This window comes from Carassius gibelio, chromosome B23, assembly GCF_023724105.1.
Source record: "Carassius gibelio isolate Cgi1373 ecotype wild population from Czech Republic chromosome B23, carGib1.2-hapl.c, whole genome shotgun sequence".
NCBI lineage: Eukaryota > Metazoa > Chordata > Actinopteri > Cypriniformes > Cyprinidae > Carassius > Carassius gibelio.
This window is the reverse complement of record NC_068418.1, coordinates 28,196,989-28,215,112: the sequence shown is the minus strand read 5'-3', so window position 1 is coordinate 28,215,112 and position 18,124 is coordinate 28,196,989. Positions and strand designations below refer to the sequence as shown.

The 18,124-nt window shown below is 36.7% G+C and overlaps 1 protein-coding gene and 1 long non-coding RNA gene across 4 annotated transcripts; both read left to right on the top strand.

Moving 5' to 3' along the window:
• Positions 1-333: 333 nt before the first annotated feature.
• On the top strand, positions 334-4,961 carry LOC128012071 (ankyrin repeat and SOCS box protein 8-like). 3 transcript variants are annotated; one of them, XM_052595002.1, is made up of 4 exons: positions 334-369; positions 1,991-2,175; positions 2,248-2,352; positions 3,334-4,961. In XM_052595002.1, exons 2-4 carry the CDS (start codon positions 2,047-2,049, stop codon positions 3,967-3,969), a joined length of 870 nt encoding a protein of 289 aa, XP_052450962.1. In that variant the 5' UTR covers positions 334-369; positions 1,991-2,046; the 3' UTR covers positions 3,970-4,961. The 3 variants fall into 3 exon arrangements, with proteins under 3 accessions (XP_052450962.1, XP_052450961.1, XP_052450960.1); XM_052595001.1 differs by lacking the exon at positions 334-369 and adding an exon at positions 457-625; XM_052595000.1 differs by lacking the exon at positions 334-369 and adding an exon at positions 469-706.
• Positions 4,962-6,292: 1,331 nt separating this feature from the next.
• On the top strand, positions 6,293-16,175 carry LOC128011091 (uncharacterized). Its single transcript, XR_008182465.1, has 3 exons — positions 6,293-6,373; positions 8,690-8,740; positions 16,035-16,175. It is a non-coding gene; the product is annotated as an uncharacterized LOC128011091 (long non-coding RNA).
• The last annotated feature ends 1,949 nt before the right edge of the window (positions 16,176-18,124 follow it).

The following is an 18,124-nucleotide window of genomic DNA, read 5'->3' as shown; positions in this document are numbered from 1 at the left end:
ATGTACTATGTAATATAATTAAAGTATGTAATATAATTTCAAAATGATACATAAAGTATAATAAATATCGGACAAATTTATCTAACTGTGAATCGGGAGGGTACATTTTAATAAGAGCATTGCTCTAAGGCAAATGTCAAATAAAGTTAATTTCTAGATATTGTCATCTCAAAACCCAATGAAAATATGACTTGTTAATTTAATGTAATTTATCACAGTAAACTGTGAATTTTTAACACTGCTTCATTTGATGTTTCTTTATTATTATTATTATTGCGCTGTAACCGGAAAACAATCAATAATGTGAAAGGGAACTGAGTGACAGAAAGTGTCATTCACAGTGTGTCTATATTTGGCAGGAACAGAACGGTATGTGAAGAATGGCCTCTCACACTTACAGACGCTTATAACTAATTTTAGCTGTATTTCTAGCTGCATGTCCACGCTACAAATGTATTTCGCCAGTGGAAACAGACGGATAAATGCATAGACAGTAAAAGATAAATGGCGTTTCAAATTGTTTGTCACTTCCGTGACGACTACTGGTGACGTCACCGTGTTTGTGTTGAGCGCTGACACACTGGCAGATTAGCTACAAACCTGCAGCTGTTTTCATTTCCTGCAGGTAATGTTTTAACGCTTAATCGTCTATCGATTACATACTTCTGCGTTTTACTCGAGCACTTGCGTCTAAGAAGATCCAGAGGTAAGACAATCAATCTGTAATTTCACCTCCCGGGTGTCGAAACTAGCTCCAAACGGCTAACGATAGTTCACTCCGGTAGGACACATACCGAAAGGAGTAATAAACATAAACACAACTCTGCCTTTTTCAAAAAACAGAAAAACATTTCATTTGATTACAGCCAGATATATTTTTTAGACTGTCGCTATAAAGCTGTCAAGTTTTAGACTTTATTTGCTTGTTAAATCTTGTGTTTCTTCGCTAGCTGATCTGTCATTCGACCTTTTGTTGCAACAAGACGAGACGAACAGCAAACAGCTCCCTTGCTTTATTTATTTGCATGACTTTGTTGCACGCATGTTTTGATCAGTATTTATAAGACAAGTCGAGTGTGTTAGACACCTGCTACACAAAGAATAACTATATTTTGTTAGTATTATGTCCACAGCTTGATATAACCCATTGGAGTATTACCTAGAACTAGATGGAGGAGCGAAATTTGTCCAAGAAAATATTAATGAATGAAGACATGTTTCGAAAGGATACATTATTAACCCTCATTACCACATGGAAAAATATATATTAAAATTAATATAGGAAAAACAGATTTTGGAAATGAAGTGAAAAATTTAAATAAATATAGAAATTAATATAAATAAAAGCAATAAATCTGTAAACAACACCATAAATAAAACAAGTACAATTATTGTAGATTTTATGTTCTTAATTAATGTAAAAATAAATTATAGTTTTTTAAAAGAAATTAAGCATTTATTTATAATTTAGTGTTTGTAAGTTATTTACATGTATCTTTTTTTTTATGTTTGCCAGGTTATTATAATAAATAATGAATAACTGTTATATTATAAATTATTATTTAAATATGTATTTGTATTATTATTTAAACATAAAAAAATTGTTTAAAATGTAATTATTGGCATTTAATCTATTTATTTTGATGATTGTTTTATTATTATTATTACTATTATTAATAATTAATTAATAATAATTAGTGTTCCTGTAGCTCAACTGGTAGAGCACTGCGCTAGCAAGCAAACAAGCGCATTCCCCGGGAACACATGATATGTAAAAATTGATAGGCTGAATGGCACTGTAAGTCGTGTCTGCTAAATGCATAAATTGAATTTAAATTTAATTTAATAATAAATAAATTGTAAATGTGGCATATCCCCACTAACATAAACCAGTAAAGAGATTGTATGATTCCTAATGTAAATATATTACTTGTTCTATCAACTTTAGTCTCTTGTTAATCAATTTTCTATTATTTTCTCGCTTTCACAGCCATCTCATTTTGGTGCGGTGTCACCCGATCTGGGTGAAATGTCTTTTAGTTCCACATGAGCTCTACTATGTGGTACATCATGCAGAGTATTCAGAGCAAATACTCCTTGTCCGAAAGGCTTATTCGAACCATAGCTGCCATTCGCTCCTTCCCACATGACAATGTGGAAGATCTTATACGCAGGGTGAGTTGTTACCAAAGCTTAAGAAAGCGTGTCATATATTGCATTCTGAATGAAAACATGCTGCTTTCACAGGGAGCAGATGTGAACCGGATGCATGGCACGCTGAAGCCCCTGCACTGTGCCTGTATGGTGGCTGATGCTGACTGTGTGGAGCTTTTGCTGGAGAAAGGTGCCGAGGTACAGCGTAACATGAATCAGTCTTTATGTGTTTGCAAACTAAAGTCAGTTCCCTAAATTCAGTGTTTGGTGCCACTAGTGGTGGAGAAATGACACATTTTATTGTTAAGTTATTAAGTGGTCAGTGACAAGTAAGTGATTAAAGGTCTTTTCAAATGTAGTTTAAAACACGTCAAGTTATATATAATGTTTTTTCTAGCATTTTGAAAAATTGTGAAGAGAATACACATCTTAATCTTTAATTTTCCAAAAAGTTCTTAATTCTATTTTTCAAGTTAAATGTTCATTTAAAAAAAATAAAAAATAAACTAACTTGTCATTAAAAGGTCAAAATATATGATTGACTTTGATACTCAGTCTGCAAGGGTCCTCTATGACATCAATTCCTGTTTTGTTTTTTCCTGTATAATTTTGCTTGTTGTTTTCAGCAGATGACTTTGATTTGGCAGACAAATGTTTTTAAATATTATTGAGAAATTAGAATGTTTTGTTAAATATATATATACACACACACACACACTACCGGTCAAAAGTTTGGCGTCAGTCAGTATGATTTTTATTTTTTTTATTTTATTTATTTTTTATTAAAGAAATCAAAAACTTTCAGCAAGGATTAAATTGATCAAAAGTAAAACAGACCGTAAAGACATTAATAATTACAAAAGATTTATATTTCAAATAAACGTGTTGATTTGAACCTTCTATTCATCAAAGAATCATGGTTAGAATCAAAATATTAAATTGGTAAGAAATGTTTTTAAACAAAATTTTCTGAAGGAGTCATGTGACACTGAAGTTATGGCTTTTAGTTTTTTAATTTAGTTTTATAATTTTTTTATAATTTTTATAATGGCATATTTCTTCATTATAGTACCAGGAAAGTTGCATCATCCCAACATTTTTGAAAAAAATTTTAATTCAGAAAAAAAAAAAAATATATATATGATATAATAATTTTCCTAATCTAATTCTCTCACACAGGTAAATGCCGTGGATGGCTACAACCGCACTGCCCTGCATTACGCAGCGGAGAAGGACGAGGGTTGTGTGGAGCTACTTCTAGAATACGGGGCCCAGCCAAATGCTCTGGATGGCAACAAGGATACCCCACTGCACTGGGCCGCGTTCAAAGATAACCCTGAGTGTGTACGGGCCTTGTTAGAGAGCGGCGCGTGCCCGAATGTTCGCGATTACAATAACGACACGCCCCTCAGTTGGGCGGCCATGAAGGGCAACCTGGAGAGCGTCCGTGTGCTGCTGGAGTACGGCGCTCAAGTCCATGTCACCAACCTAAAGGGCCAGACGCCCATCTCACGGCTGGTGGCGCTGCTGGCTCGTGGCCTGGGCACGGAACAAGAGGAAGAGTGCCTGGAGCTGCTTTCCCGTGCTGCGGGGAGGTTCGAGATCCGCAGGGCCGACGGCTCTTTACCACGTGAGCTCAGCAAAGATCCTCAGTTACTGGCTCGACTCACTAGCCTCGTGGCCCAGCCGCCCTCGTTGCGAGCCTTGGCGCGCTGCTCCGTTCGTAACAGCCTGGGAGTTCAGTACCTCCCATCTGCGGTGAAACAGCTCCCGCTTCCAGAGTCCGTGAAAGAATATGTGCTCCTCAGAGACTGAGGCAGAAGACTGTTCTTAATGTCAGACGTCTTCTGTGTACGTGAACGTGATTGTAATCAGACTGCAATCTGAAGCGTGTCTGTCCATGTACAGTTGGTGAAGAAGTGGGGAAGTTTCATGTATCTTTTGTTGCTATAATGCCATCAGACAAATTCAGTTGCCGTACGATTGTCTGCTTTCGTGCAGAAAAATATTGATCTGGAAGGAGAGATGTCGATAATGCACTGTTGAACCCATAATGTTAAAATATCAGTAGATAACATTGTGTGAAACACTCTTAATTGCAAAAACAAGAAAATAATTTAAAATATTATTTACCAGTAAGTCCTATGTACACGGAGATAACACTTTAACAGCACTTATAAGTTATGATTATATATTAACTTTATTTCTTCTATTTGAAGTTAAAGTTTTTATTCATGCAGTAATAGTTTTTTTTAAGACAACTAAAATCTTTCAATTTTAAAGTCAAATAAATATTAAAATTTTTGTTCAATCATTTTATGAGGCTTCCAAGTAACCTTGTTTTACATTTGTTTAATGTAAGCACACTTCATTGGATTTCAAAACAACATCGATTTCTGTCCATCACATTTGTAATCTTGAATATTTCTCTTGAAAACTACCTGGTTTAGAGTCTTGGATTGTATTACTTATTTTGGTGCTGATGATTGCTGAAAATGAGCTGCATTTACGTTTGAGATGAAAACAGTGAACCTTAACAAGTATATTCTGTATCAGTAATGGGAATGCTCATTTTTTTAGCTTCGCATTGTCTTGTAAGCATAATCATACCAAACACTGGCTGACCATGAATGTCTTAAATGAATTTATGCCAATGCTGGTGTCACATGTTGTGAACCCCCACTTATTTTTTCCAGCTCTGCTTTCATTTCTCTGTTATATTGCTCAAGACTTATGTAGTGCTCTCTAGATCACGTCTGGTTTTATGCATGCAGACTAACCAGTAAAAGCCTCCATGCATTGTTCAAGTGTTTCACTGCTGTTTTTTTCTTCAAACCAAGTGAAACGTGCACGTGATTATGAACACATAATTTGCCTTCTCACAGATGAGCTGTGTGTATAATTTTAACCAGTAGAGGGTGCTGGAATACCACATTATATAAAACAGTCGGCTAAAGCTACACAATTTTGCCATTTGACTTGTTTGTAAAATACAAAATTATGTTCTGTATTTTTCATGAAAGAAAAAAAAAGTCAAATATCAGACCTCCTGGAAAAGGTAAAAACTACATTTACTTATAATAGCTAAATAAACAGAAGTCGTCCGTCTGATGCTTCCTATTTTATATTAATTAGCAAAAATTTAACAATTTCTTTAAATTTAAATGTACTTTAAATGTGTACATTTAGCTTTTTAACTTAAGCAAGCACAGGATGTCCTCTTTAGGAGAATGTAAAGCAGTCAGGAAGGAAACTACAGTAGGATTGAATAAAGGCCCTCTGCAGATCACCTTCCTCTGCATTCAAAGCCGTCACCTTCAGTTTACATCACAGTTTTCATCTTCATCATGACTTTACATAATGCACAGCAAAATCAGTATGATACACTCTATAGCAGAATGAATCACTGACCACTTGTGAAGAAAGTTAAGTAAAGGGGGGTGGGTAGGAACAAATATATTTCATGACAATCTAAGGGTATGAATAATTAAAAACAATTTATTATTATTATTATTACCTTTTTGCCATTTTGTAATATAGGGAATGAGGAAACGCTATAAAAAATGCAAAGAAATTGAGTTTACAATCAGTTATTATATTTTAATAAGATATTTTCAAACTATTAGTTATTTCTTCACCAACACTTAACAGAGGCCGATATATTAAATGAATTAAACATGATACCTTCGGTGATTCCAGAAGTTTCAATAACTGTATGTCCTTCCATAGTTACTGACAGAGTAAAAATGAAATCTGATCTTCAATTTAATGTTCTTGAGAACCACTATTCTAAAACAAGACCGTGTAGTACCCTACAAAGACTTTGTTACTTAAGAACCAGTAAGACTGAAAAAAGGTCAATTAAATTTGACTTATTTTCACATTTTTAAAAGCTATTTTAGAGTAAGAACGTGGTTTACATTCACATTCATAGCAACATTTACAGTTCGTGGCTAAATGTTATTACATTATTATAGTCAGAACAGAAACAAGCGATCAACAACATAAACATTAAACAACCAACAAGTTGACAGGATCGTAAACATCACATCCCAGGTGAGCGCTGAGTGATTGGCGTTGTATGACGCCAAAATCTCGCGAGATTTCACAAGGAGGGGCGTGTCAGATTCCAAGAGGAGAGAGAGAGAGAGAGAGAGAGAGAGAGAGAGAGAGAGAGAGAGAGTGTGTGTGAGAGAGAGTGGGATAGAGGGGCGCTGTGGTAAGTTTGTAAACATTCTTCTTTTGTCAAAAATGTGGAATCGACGATTGTCTTGATTCGAAACAACGCCCAGATTGTTATTCATATCCGTTAGCAAGGTTTGTCTGTGATCAAGAGTAACTTTTATGAGGAGACTGAGAGGCTGTCAGATTGGCGGTGGGTTACAGTCGAAGTCTGCGCGAGCACTGCAGCGCGTTCAGAGCTCTTGACAAGCGAGAGAAGAATATCTTACGAACAGAAAAGTGTCCCCAGCGTCATTTATTATCTTGTACATGTATATACCATATTACTATATAATATAGCGTTTTTAATTTATCTGTCAATATATACGTGGTTTTTGCTTGTATGAGACGAAAATTTGATGCCTCGGTCAGTTTGTTTGCTTCAAAGTACTCTTTGCATACTTTTGTGTCTAGCGGGGGGAGTATAAGCGGCCTGTAGGCTCCAAATACGTGAATTCCTTTTTTTAGTGGGATTTCCGTGCGCCAATGAGACACAACTAGTAATCGTGATTGACATTTATTGTAGCCAAACAGCAATTCGATATTTTTGATTGACGCGCATGTGACCAATCAGAACGAGTGTAGGGTGGGCACATGCGGGAAAAGGCTGGCTTTAAAGTTGGCATGTTCGCAAAACATCAAGCTAGCATGGGTTTGCTAAATAGTTAGCGACGTTTATTTTCGGCGATGGCGCTAGAAATGAACATTTATTTTTTTGGTATAGTGTGGCAATTCAACATAGAAGTTCGAAATTGCACATTAAAGTGTCATAAAACTATGTATAAAACAAAACTCAGCAACCGTGCCTTGTGTTTTTAGTACATTTCCATAAAAGCTCTATTTTTGTTGCTTACAGAGACAGTAATGATCTGAAGTAGGATGAACTACTTTTCATATTTTACTTTTTTCCCCCCCAACTAAACTCTTTTCTAAAAGCTTTGCAGTAATTACTGTTAGTTTAAGGTAGATGTTTATTTGTTTTTTTTTTATGACACAATTGTCAGAATTGAAAATCACAAAATTCCTTGCAATTTAAACAAACAATATCTGTTTTTGTGGCGTTTGTTAGCTGTATCAAAATATTATATACAACAAGCACCTGCTGTTGATTTGTTTGTTATCTAATGAAATTGTTTTGGGTATTTGTCCAGATAAGTCAGATAAAATAAAGATAAAATTAAGACATCTTTTTTCATAATGCATAAGATGCCTCCTAAAACAGCTGATAACAATCCACTTGATTTCATCTGGGCATGTGAATGTCCCATCTTAGACCTGTAAACACCATCTGCATGTCTAAGAACCTGAAACTGTCGATATAGGTCATCTTCATATGGCACTTGTTGAATTCCTATAATGTTACTCTTTGGAATGACTGTACGTCTCCATATAACACATCATCATCATCATTTCTCAGTAGACATGTTTCCTTGTGCACCAGTGAGCATTTTTGCTGCTGTTAAAATAATTGCCTCATATCGGTTTGGTTAATAAGAGTTCAGAGTCTTAGTACTTTCACCTCTGCTGTAATGCATCTGCAGCGGTTCGCAATGTGTTAAGTGAGGATGTTTTACAGGAAGGAACTTCATATGCCAGTTTGACGTCTTTCATATGATGAAATCGGCACTGTTTGTGACTGCCAGGTCATTTGTTGAACCACGCTAACCATTAAAAGTCAGAACTGTGAATGAAGGATTATGTTATGATTATGGAAGTTGTCCTGGCAACAGTTGTATACAGGATAATAGAATTGGCAGCATATAATGATAGTTGCCCGGATGCGACAATAGAGTAATAGAGTAGACCAAATAACACTGTTTCAAATATCCAGCAGACCAAGTAACAGACTGTTCAAATAAAACAGACAATAAGGGTAAACTTCCAGCCATGCTTGAGTTGATTCAGGGCATCTGTCCTCTGCTAAAGTTATGTAATATTTGGTCTGCTTTAAAAGGTGTGCCAGGCTCACAAAGATGAAGGGAGATACTGCATAGTAGAAATAATGAATGGACAATGTGGGTGGCTGGAAACTGTTTTCGTCCGGTTTTTGGCAAGCACACCAGGGTTGATGGATAGCTCTGTTTTAGGAATCATTAAAATATGATATTCGCATGCCATCATGGTGCTGTAATGTTTAGAGAAACAGCAGATTATGGCAAAATTGAAATGGTATGTCCATTATAATCTAATTAGCCACTCTTTCAGAACATTGCCATACTGACAGCAATATATCTTGATATTTGTTTCCAGCCATTTAATATGATCTTGATGTGTATTTGCTCTGAAACTGAAATTGCTTAAAATGTTTTTGCAGTCAAATCACAGAAACCATCATCTTGACCAGACACTCAAGAAGTAAAATATGGTGAGCAGTCTTGATAATAATAATTGATAAGATGTTTTTCACACTGTTTTACATCAAAAGAACACAACATTTTTATTTTCATAGTTTCAAAAGCTTGGGGTCTGCAAAAATTCTTGAATATTTTTGAATGAAATTTTCTGCATATACTGTATTTAATAATAAAAAAAAATACAGTGAAGTCTGTAATACTGTTAAATTACAATTTAAAATTACGATTTAAATACATTTTAAAATGAAACTTATTCCTGCCATGGCAAAGCTCAATCTTCAGCAGCCGTCATATGACCCTTTAGAAATCATTTTAATAAGATGATTTGCTGTTTAAGAAACATTTGTTGTTGTCATTCTTGAAAATTGTTGTTTTTGCTGCTTGATATTTTTGTGGTATGTTTAGAGTCTTTGACTAGAAAGTTCAAAAGAACTGCATTTATTTGAAATAGAAATATTTTGTAACATCATACAGGTTTTACTGTCACTTGTTTTGGCAAGTTCAGTGTGACCCCAGACTTTTGAACAGCTGTGTTTGCACCTTATTACACTGTTATACATTAATAAACAGTAATATTTACCTACATGTGTTTTTACTACTGTATTTCGTAGAGATTGATACAAATAAGTCCATTTGAATCAGTGGCGCATAACATATTGCCAGCAACATAATTGCAAATACATCATGGACGTTTGATATTTCTGTAGGCAGGAGAGAAGACACACTGTTGCCATTTTGTTGACTTGTAGCATGTCCAACATTGTTGCTGCAACAGTTTGATCTGATCTGAGGAGGGTTATGGTTTACAGAGGGGGGACTTGGGGTCCACATTGTTCCTAGCAGAATGCAGGCCCTGGGGACTGCATTGGGCTACATTGTGTATTTCCTCACCATGGATTTAACACTGGGCACACTGCAGTCATGCAGACATGGATCTAAAGTTTCATTTGTTCCATTTCCAAAGCTCAGGTTCACTAAGGTTACATAAATCCAAATCAACCATAAAACACACCCGCACCCTAGATTCCCTCTGTCCCCGAAACCAGCCGCGGGACCCTTGGCCTTTACCTGCAAGTTACCGAACACCCTCCAAAAGCATTCGTTCCATTCTCTGCTCCCTGCCCCCCTTTTCCGTCGCTCTTTTTTTTGTGGGGTCTCCCTTACTCTCTGGCAGCTCACTCTCCGATTCCTCATTCTTGGCTCCAGCTGGAGCTATTAATACAGTTTGTTTTGTCAGTTTCCTAGCAGACAGCATCAAACAGTGCACGCCTGAGGCAGATTATAGCCGGACCTTGCTACAACGTCCACCTGCTGAGTAGGAGAAATCCAAGTTAACAGCAGGATGCTGTTTGTCAAGGTCTCGGACCACTAAGGCCCAATTGGTCCTGAGGAACTGGGCTATGAATTCCAAAAATGCATTTCACAGAGTTCCCACAGTTGTGGAAAAGAATCTGGAAAAATCTGAAAAAAAAATTCAGAAAAGTCTGAATTTTGAAAAGTCAGGAAAATTAAGGACATTTTAAAATGTCCTGAAAATTTGTGTAGTCAATATAATTAATCTAAAATGTTTGTCAGATTGTCGTAGCAAAGTCAGAATGACCTCCTCTCTTAGGTTCATGAAACAGTTGTCCATAAAATGCATTGCTGTTCTGTTGTAAGTAATCTTAAAGATTTCTAACTGCATCTACTTTCGGAAGGCCAAATAAAGTGTTTTTTCTTTCGCCTAGAAACACACAACATCTCCCTGACATGGCTGCTTCAACACTAACTGCGGTTACTGAAACCATGTCTTCTTTCTTTGTGTGAACATTTTGGCGGCATTACGCAAATATTTCCACATAGTGATGTAGATATGTGGGGGCGTGTTTGAACGAGGCGTTTTAGGGGGCGTGGCCTTTACTTTGATAATATCTCTTTGTGTTTGAGACTTTAGTCTTTGCAACTTTACAGATCTTCTTTATATACCAAGAGCTTGTTACACTCCAAAGATAAATCATTTTTGATAATCACTGTTCCTGTATCATAATGGTCGGATGCAAATATAAATGCAAATGTGAAAGTCATGGAAATCAGTTGGTGGGAAAGTGTGGGATCACTGAATGTATTGCATTTTGAAAACTCAAGCAGTGCGTTGCTAGTACTGCCAGCTGTCTTCCTGTTTAAATTGTTGATGATAGATGAACCCAGCTGTTCAGTTTGTCTTCAGTAGTGCTATCAAAGATGGAGGATGTTGTCAGAGCCCCTAGTGTAGCAACAAGCACTCATGCAGAGATAATGTGCTTCTCATGTAGGAGACTCTGGTTGAATTTTTTTTTTTAGTGATGCACCAAAATGAATTTTTACTAAACAAAATTAAAGATTTTATTTATTTGTAACCAAAAATAAGTTTGGGTCATTGAATTTGGGAAATTGGGTGTTTAAATTCGGTATGCTGTTCAGGGTTGCATGTTCTCAGATGACAAACGACACTGTAAAAAAAAAAAGTGAAGTTGTAAATAAAACAGGTTATTGGAGAATGTTTGTCTTTTTTCTTCAAAATGTTATCTTTCTCTCACTGTTTAACTTAGTTTTTTTTAAGTTATTTGCAAAATTTATTAGCAATTTCTGGTCCTTCACCAATTTTGTAGGTCAGTGTAATGAAAGGAAGTAATCTGCAAGGGGGGGGGGGGGGGGGGGATTGGGGGAGCAGGATTGCGAAAGGTCCATCAGCCAGGATTCGAACTCGGAACGCCCGTAGCGCAACAGTGATGAATTGGCTCTGTCTGAAACACCAGGTTTTTTTACTATTATAGTAATGTTTTTCAGCAACAAGTCACCTCTCGTTATTTCAGCTGAACAAATGATACATATTCTAATTTATGATCCTTTTTGCTCACTGTGAAGTGTGACCACTCTGCTAGTTTGTTCATCTACAGTATATTGAGTGCACAAAATAATATGGCTGACACAATTAAAACATGTAATTGGAAAAATGCTCATCAAACATCACTGTTTTGATAACAGAAAACTATTTTGGCCAAAAACGTAAAAAAAATTATTTTTCGGTTGGTTGCTGAAATTTTGTCGTGTTACAGATTTATTTATTTATCTTGATTAGTTTACTTAAGTTTGTTTTAATGCAAGCTTTTTGAGATGTTAAGAGAATGTAATTTCATTAATAATAATAATAATAAAAAAATATTGAGCATTTGTTGGAAACAATTAAAGTATAAACATGCTTAAACAGACTTAAATTACAATGCTTCCCATGCTTTTATATTACAAACATAATCTTAACCATAACAGGAAGTGGTCTTAGATTACTGCAGAATGTCTTTGTGAATAATCCATCAAGGCTCTATTTTTGTTTTGGACAGTCAGTTGTAGCACACATTGACACAGGTGGCTTGATCTCTGTTCGGCTGATTTATTGTGCAATGTTAAACTTCAGACTCCTGCATGAGTGCGCCCTTTTAGTTTGAGGCTTGCTGATATGCAGACACTTCACCAAGCGTATAACGAATGGGTGGTTCTCATTTGTATATGGTCTCTCCGTGCGTTTCTCTGACCAAACTGTCTGTGTGTATCACAACCAGACCGAAAGATCTGGCACCAAGCTGTTGGCTCACTTGTAGAGCGTGTGAGGTCTGCAAGGAATCAAGCTGCTTGGCTTGTATGCCACTTTGATCTCAGCTGTAATAGGAAGGGCCTTTTGGGGCAAACAAGATGCAGTTATTTTCTGTATGGAAAACAGAGCAAAAGGTCTTTGCAGAGGCTGGTGATTTCAGCTTTTAACCGTGCATCCTTGAACACAACTGAAATAAGGAAATATAAAGTATTCTGTTTTATTGTTTTGTGCTCATTATACCTGTGTAATGTAAAGGGATAATTTACCCAAAAGTCATTAATTACCATAATTTCGTTCCAAACCTGTAAGACCTTCATTCATTTTCGGAACACAAATTCTAATATTTTAAATGAAATCTGAGAGCATTCTGATCCTGCATAGACAGAATAGCAACTACCACGTTCAAGGCCCAGAAAGGTAGTAAGGACATTGTTAAAATTGTCCATGTGACATCAGTGTTTCAACCGTAATTTTATGAAGCTACGAGAATACTTTGAGCGCAAAGAAAACAAAAATAATGACTTGCAATTTGAGTACCACAACTTAATTTGTGTTCTGAAGATGAGCAATGGTCTCACGGGTTTGGAACGATATGAGTGTTACGACCCACTCGTTTATGGTTGCAACATAAAGGAGGCACCAGTCAATGAAGTCTAATCAAAAACAACCATGAGTCAAAGTAAAAATGAGTGTTACTTTACACAATGAGTGTGAGTAATTAATGACAGAATTTTCATTTATGGGTGAATTATCCCTTTAATTAAATATATATTTTTTTTTGTAAAGGCCTCCTAAATAGCATGCCCATATGAGTGGAATATAGGTAAACTGAAGTTAGTCTTAATCCACACTGATTAGTCAACTAGTCATTCAGACAACCCAGCAAATAATTTTTTTTTTTAAATATGTGAATTTTTGTATTGTAATGTTTTCTTTTCTACTTGCATTTTGAGAGCAGTTGCTTTTGTTTGCTGTAACTTCATAGCAGTAATGTTACATAAATTAGCAGCATCTCAGCCTAAATGGCTTTTTAAATTTTTACAGATGACATACGCAAGCTTTATCTATTTAAATCCCTGTTGTTATAGTCAAGGAAGATGTTTGGTTCATTCTTCACCTTTTGTTTGCAGTGGTGGTTGTGTAACTCACCAGACGTCATTCTGAGCTGGTGGGGCATGTTGAAAGTTTAATGAAACTTCCCTCCATTTAAATTTAATGAACGTGTTACTTTTTCCAAAATTCCCAGTCTCTCTATGCGTGGAGTGTAGACTGAGGTGAACTGCTGTGTCAAGGCCACCACAACTAAATATAAAAACACATATGGATATTAACATAAACATACGTGTGTAGTTCATGAACACATTTAAAACTAGAGCTAGGCAGTATATTGATTATTACAAAATACTTTAGATTTTTTGTGTCTGTTTAAAACCCCATTATGATCTTTAATGCCTTTTATTTGACCAAAACGTCCCGAGGACGTTGACATTTGACATTTGAGTAGTTTTGCAATCTTTTCTAAGAAAGATAAGTTGTAACCTTTATAGAAATGATGACTTGATTAAGCTATTTATGTGTTTCATAAATAGGGATATTTCACGCAAAATGAAAATTCTTTCATTAATTACTCTCCCTCATGTCAGTCCAAGATCTTCGTTCATCTTCAGGACACAAGTTAAAGGGGTCATATGATGCAATTTTAATTTTCCCTTTCTCTTTTGGAGTGTTACAAGCTGTTAGTGAATAGATAAAGTTGCAAAGACTAAAGTCTCAAACCTAAAGAGATATTCTTTTTAAAAGTTAAGACTCATCCACACCCCCCTAAAGGGTCATGGGACGGCTGTGGGAAGATTTGCAAAATGTTCACGCAGAGAAAGAAGGCATAACTTGTTCTTGTTGTTGTTGCCGCCGCCACCATGTCGTGGAGATGCTTTGTGTTTCGTTTAAGTTGTTTTTACAACACTGTTCCAGAACAGTCCAACCCAAATATTTGCCACAATGTCAGCTGTTCTGACTCTCAACTTGTAAGTACGTGTTCATATTTAAAGAATTTGCAACTGATGGTTAAAACAAGAGTTTTGAGCAGTGTAGAGTAGCGTTTGTTGTTTGTCATTTCTCTGATCACAAATGCAGACATGGTTTTATCTTTACATGGTGTGATGCAACGCGTAAAAAACGCGTTTCAGAAAGGCTGGTCATAGAAGAGAAACAACTATATACACTACGTGGAAAATAATGTTTTTTTTTTTTTTTTTTTACCTTAATCCGCATAAACACATTTTATTACACCAAATACACAAAATAATGTTCTCTTTTAGCAACTTCATTTGACCCCTTTAAGATATTTTTGATTAAATCCAAGAGCTTTCTGACCCTGCATAGACAGCGACACAACTGACATGTTCAAGGTTCAAAGAAGAATATGTAGAACCAAGTCGTCATTTCTGTTTTCTTTGTGCACAAATGTATTCTCGTAGCTTCATAAAATTTAAGGTTGAACCACTGATGTCACATGGACTATTTTAATGGTGTCCTTCCTTACTAAAGTGCCTTTCTAGGCCTTGCGTTGCTGTCTATGCAGGGTCAGAAAGCTCTCCGATTTCAAAAATATCTTAATTTGTGTTCTGAAGATAAACGAATGTCCTACAGATTTGGAACAACGTGAGGGTAATTAATGACAGAATTTTCTTTTTTGCAGTTATGACATTTGAATTAAACATGATGAAGGATTAAGAAAAGAGAGTAGATTTACATTTCTTGCCAACTTTAAGTCGCGTAATCACAGACAACTGGAAAAGTCACTAAAAGATAATTGGTCCAATTTTTGGAAAACCTGTACATAAGTTTTAGCTGCCCAGCCATTTTCTGAACATCTCATGGATCCATCAGAGTCCAGGGAAGCATTCGTTTAGTTTGATTACAGTGTAATGTTGAACATGTGTGGGTTTGTGTGGAAGGTGCTGGCAGATTGTCTGGAGTAACTGCAGTGGTTCAGCTAATAGGAAAAGAAGGAGTGTCTATGACAAGCCAATACACACGCATGCCATTCTCCTGGATCAGAGCGGCTCATTCCAGACATGTCTCTCCAAAATTACCAGAATTGCACTCTCCGTTCCTCAATTCCAAAACTTGCCCGCTTTACACCCTCTTGAATTAGATGAAAGCAATCAATCGATCTTATCTCCGAGGGAAATCGTTTCCCGGCGTCTGGCAAAACGGTACCAGCACAAGCTCTTGATGTCAGTGTAGATGTCTTGAGTTCCTGTGAAAAGTGATGAGCGTCTGGGAGTGTGGGTTGCTGATATTTGAGCCTGAGAATCGGGTGGAGGAGTTCAGAGAGTGACTGCAGACAAAGGTATAGAGTGGCACTAGAGTCGTCGCCGCAGAACAGCTTTGTGGAGATGGTGTCAGGAGGACTACAATGAGAAGTAAAGGAGGGGCTAAAAAGACCTTGCTTTGAGCAAATCCCGAACTCCGCGTGTCATTGGTCTGCCAGATGCCCCCAGTGTAAAGGAAGTATCACCAGGGAAACTTGTAGTCGCTACACTAACATGCATGTGCTCGGTTCTTCGTTATTTTTAAACACCCGTCGCTTCCTGCACTGAGCGAGGATCCAGGCAGAATCATCCCTGGGATTGGCTGTAGAACTTCTGCTGGCTTGAACCTCTTCAGTAATGTTCTCGTCTTCTCTTCCACAGTTATATTGCAAAGCCTTTGCAAAGATGGGGGACGACAAGCCTTTTGTGTGCAGTGCTCCTGGCTGTGGGCAGGTAAGTTCACTTTCACTTGGCTCTGCTTTTCTGGTTCATAGGGCATTCTCTGGTTATTGAAGAGTCGTCCTCTCAGCTGCACAGTAGCCAGACGTCTGCCCGGCGTGTGTGTGAAGGGAGGTGCGGCAACTTCACCGCTTTGAGAATGTGTTGTTTTTGTCACACTGCAGCCCTGGGCCAAACCGATGAAGCTGATAGCGCGCTTGTGAAACTGCGCTAACGTCTCTAGCGCTGTCTGACTCACTCACAAACTTGGCCAATGAGTAATCGCAGCTCAGTTATCGTCTGCACTTGTCTGGTTTGAGTCAAAGTCCACGCAGACGCTGCGATGATGTTATTTATGCTAATAAGTGCATTTATGATGAACTTGCAGACGAAGCAGTTTGAGAGTGAGTGCACTGCAAAACAATCATTTAATCTCTTGTTTTTCTTCCAGTAAAAATATCACTAAAACAAAAAAGGACCTTAAAAGCAAAATTGCGTAATGTAGTAAAACTGTTAACAGAGAATTTATTTCCTGATTAAATTTGTAAATAAAAAATACCTAATAAAAATGATAATATATAAATAATAATATTTGAATCAAATTAATTGCATATATATATATATCTTTTTGCTATATATGTAATTTTGCTTCTCAATTAAATAGATTTTGGTTGAAGGATCATTATACCAGAAAATAATTTTTTCCATTGTAAGAACTGAAAAACATTGTGGCCTTTGGAGGCATGTGCTGATTTCAGGGCATTGAAAACCGAAAGAGGAAGTGATCGAGACCCGTCCTACTCAGTGAGACACTCATGTTCGTTCTGTGGTTTTGATCTGAATGTTCTCCTCCGCAGTTACGTAGAAAACAGCATGAGAAAAGTAGCATGGATCAGAGTGAGGCAATTTAACAGTTAGACTGCCTCTCCGATACTGAAAGCAACAATGATCATTTAACCGTACCGTTGGCAACATAATCTTGAGAATTGAGAGGAACAACATGAACTTGATGAATAATTTATGTGAGTTAGTCGTTTGCAGATGTTTCTTTCTCAGATGCCACAGGGACCATGACTGTTTAATACTTCTTGCTCTGGCCTAGCCAGACTTCGAGCAGGAGAAATCTGTTTTCCTTACGTAAAAAAAGTGCCTTAGATAACACTATTGCTAATACTTAGGGTATAGGCCTAGGATATATTTGTTTTTCATTTTCTATCTGTTTCTAGTCTTGTAATGGCAAGATGAAATTTCAGCATCATTAGTCTAGATTTGCTGCACAAGAAACATTTCTTATTATTATCAATTTTGAAAACGGTTTAGTATATTAGTGGAAACTAGGGCATTTTTTGACAAATATCACTTTTCATCAATTTAACGCATCTTTGCTGAAGAAATATATTCATTTCTTTATCTTACTGACCCCAAAGCGTACATTGAAGCATCCAGGTGTCTTAAGTTGACTATCTTAGTTCATAAGTGGTAATAACGTATCATGTCGTGATTTGCGAGGTGAAAATATGACCACTTAGCTCCTGTAAACCAAAACTAAAGGCCACATAAGAGGGAAAAAAAGAATAATAGTTGAACTAGAGATCAGGTTGTGCACATCTGTCAGGCTCTATTAACACCGGTGTGTAGCTGGATGAGGGGAGTGAGGGTTTACTCTAGTGGAGGTATTGTTCTTTTGTTGACGAGCAAACGCTGTTTGCGTCATACTGAAGTCCATAGGGGTTTAGGATTGTTTTGCTTCTTCCCAGTGAACCAGATTTTCATGCGAGTCCTCTGGTTCGTCAACCTATTACTGAAAAATAACACGCTGGAGGAAACTGAGCTTTGAGATTCTTAATGCTAGTGCTTGTTTAAAGCTATCTTCGGAGTAAATGAATCCTTTTTAATGCATATTTTGGACTAATTTTCTCTGTATCATAGTCATTGTGCAAAAATTTCTGATTGGGTTTAACTAAAGGCTACACTTTAGTTGGTGCTTGCTAGTCAGTTTGTGGTTTAGTTTTTACAAAAGGAAATCCGGGACA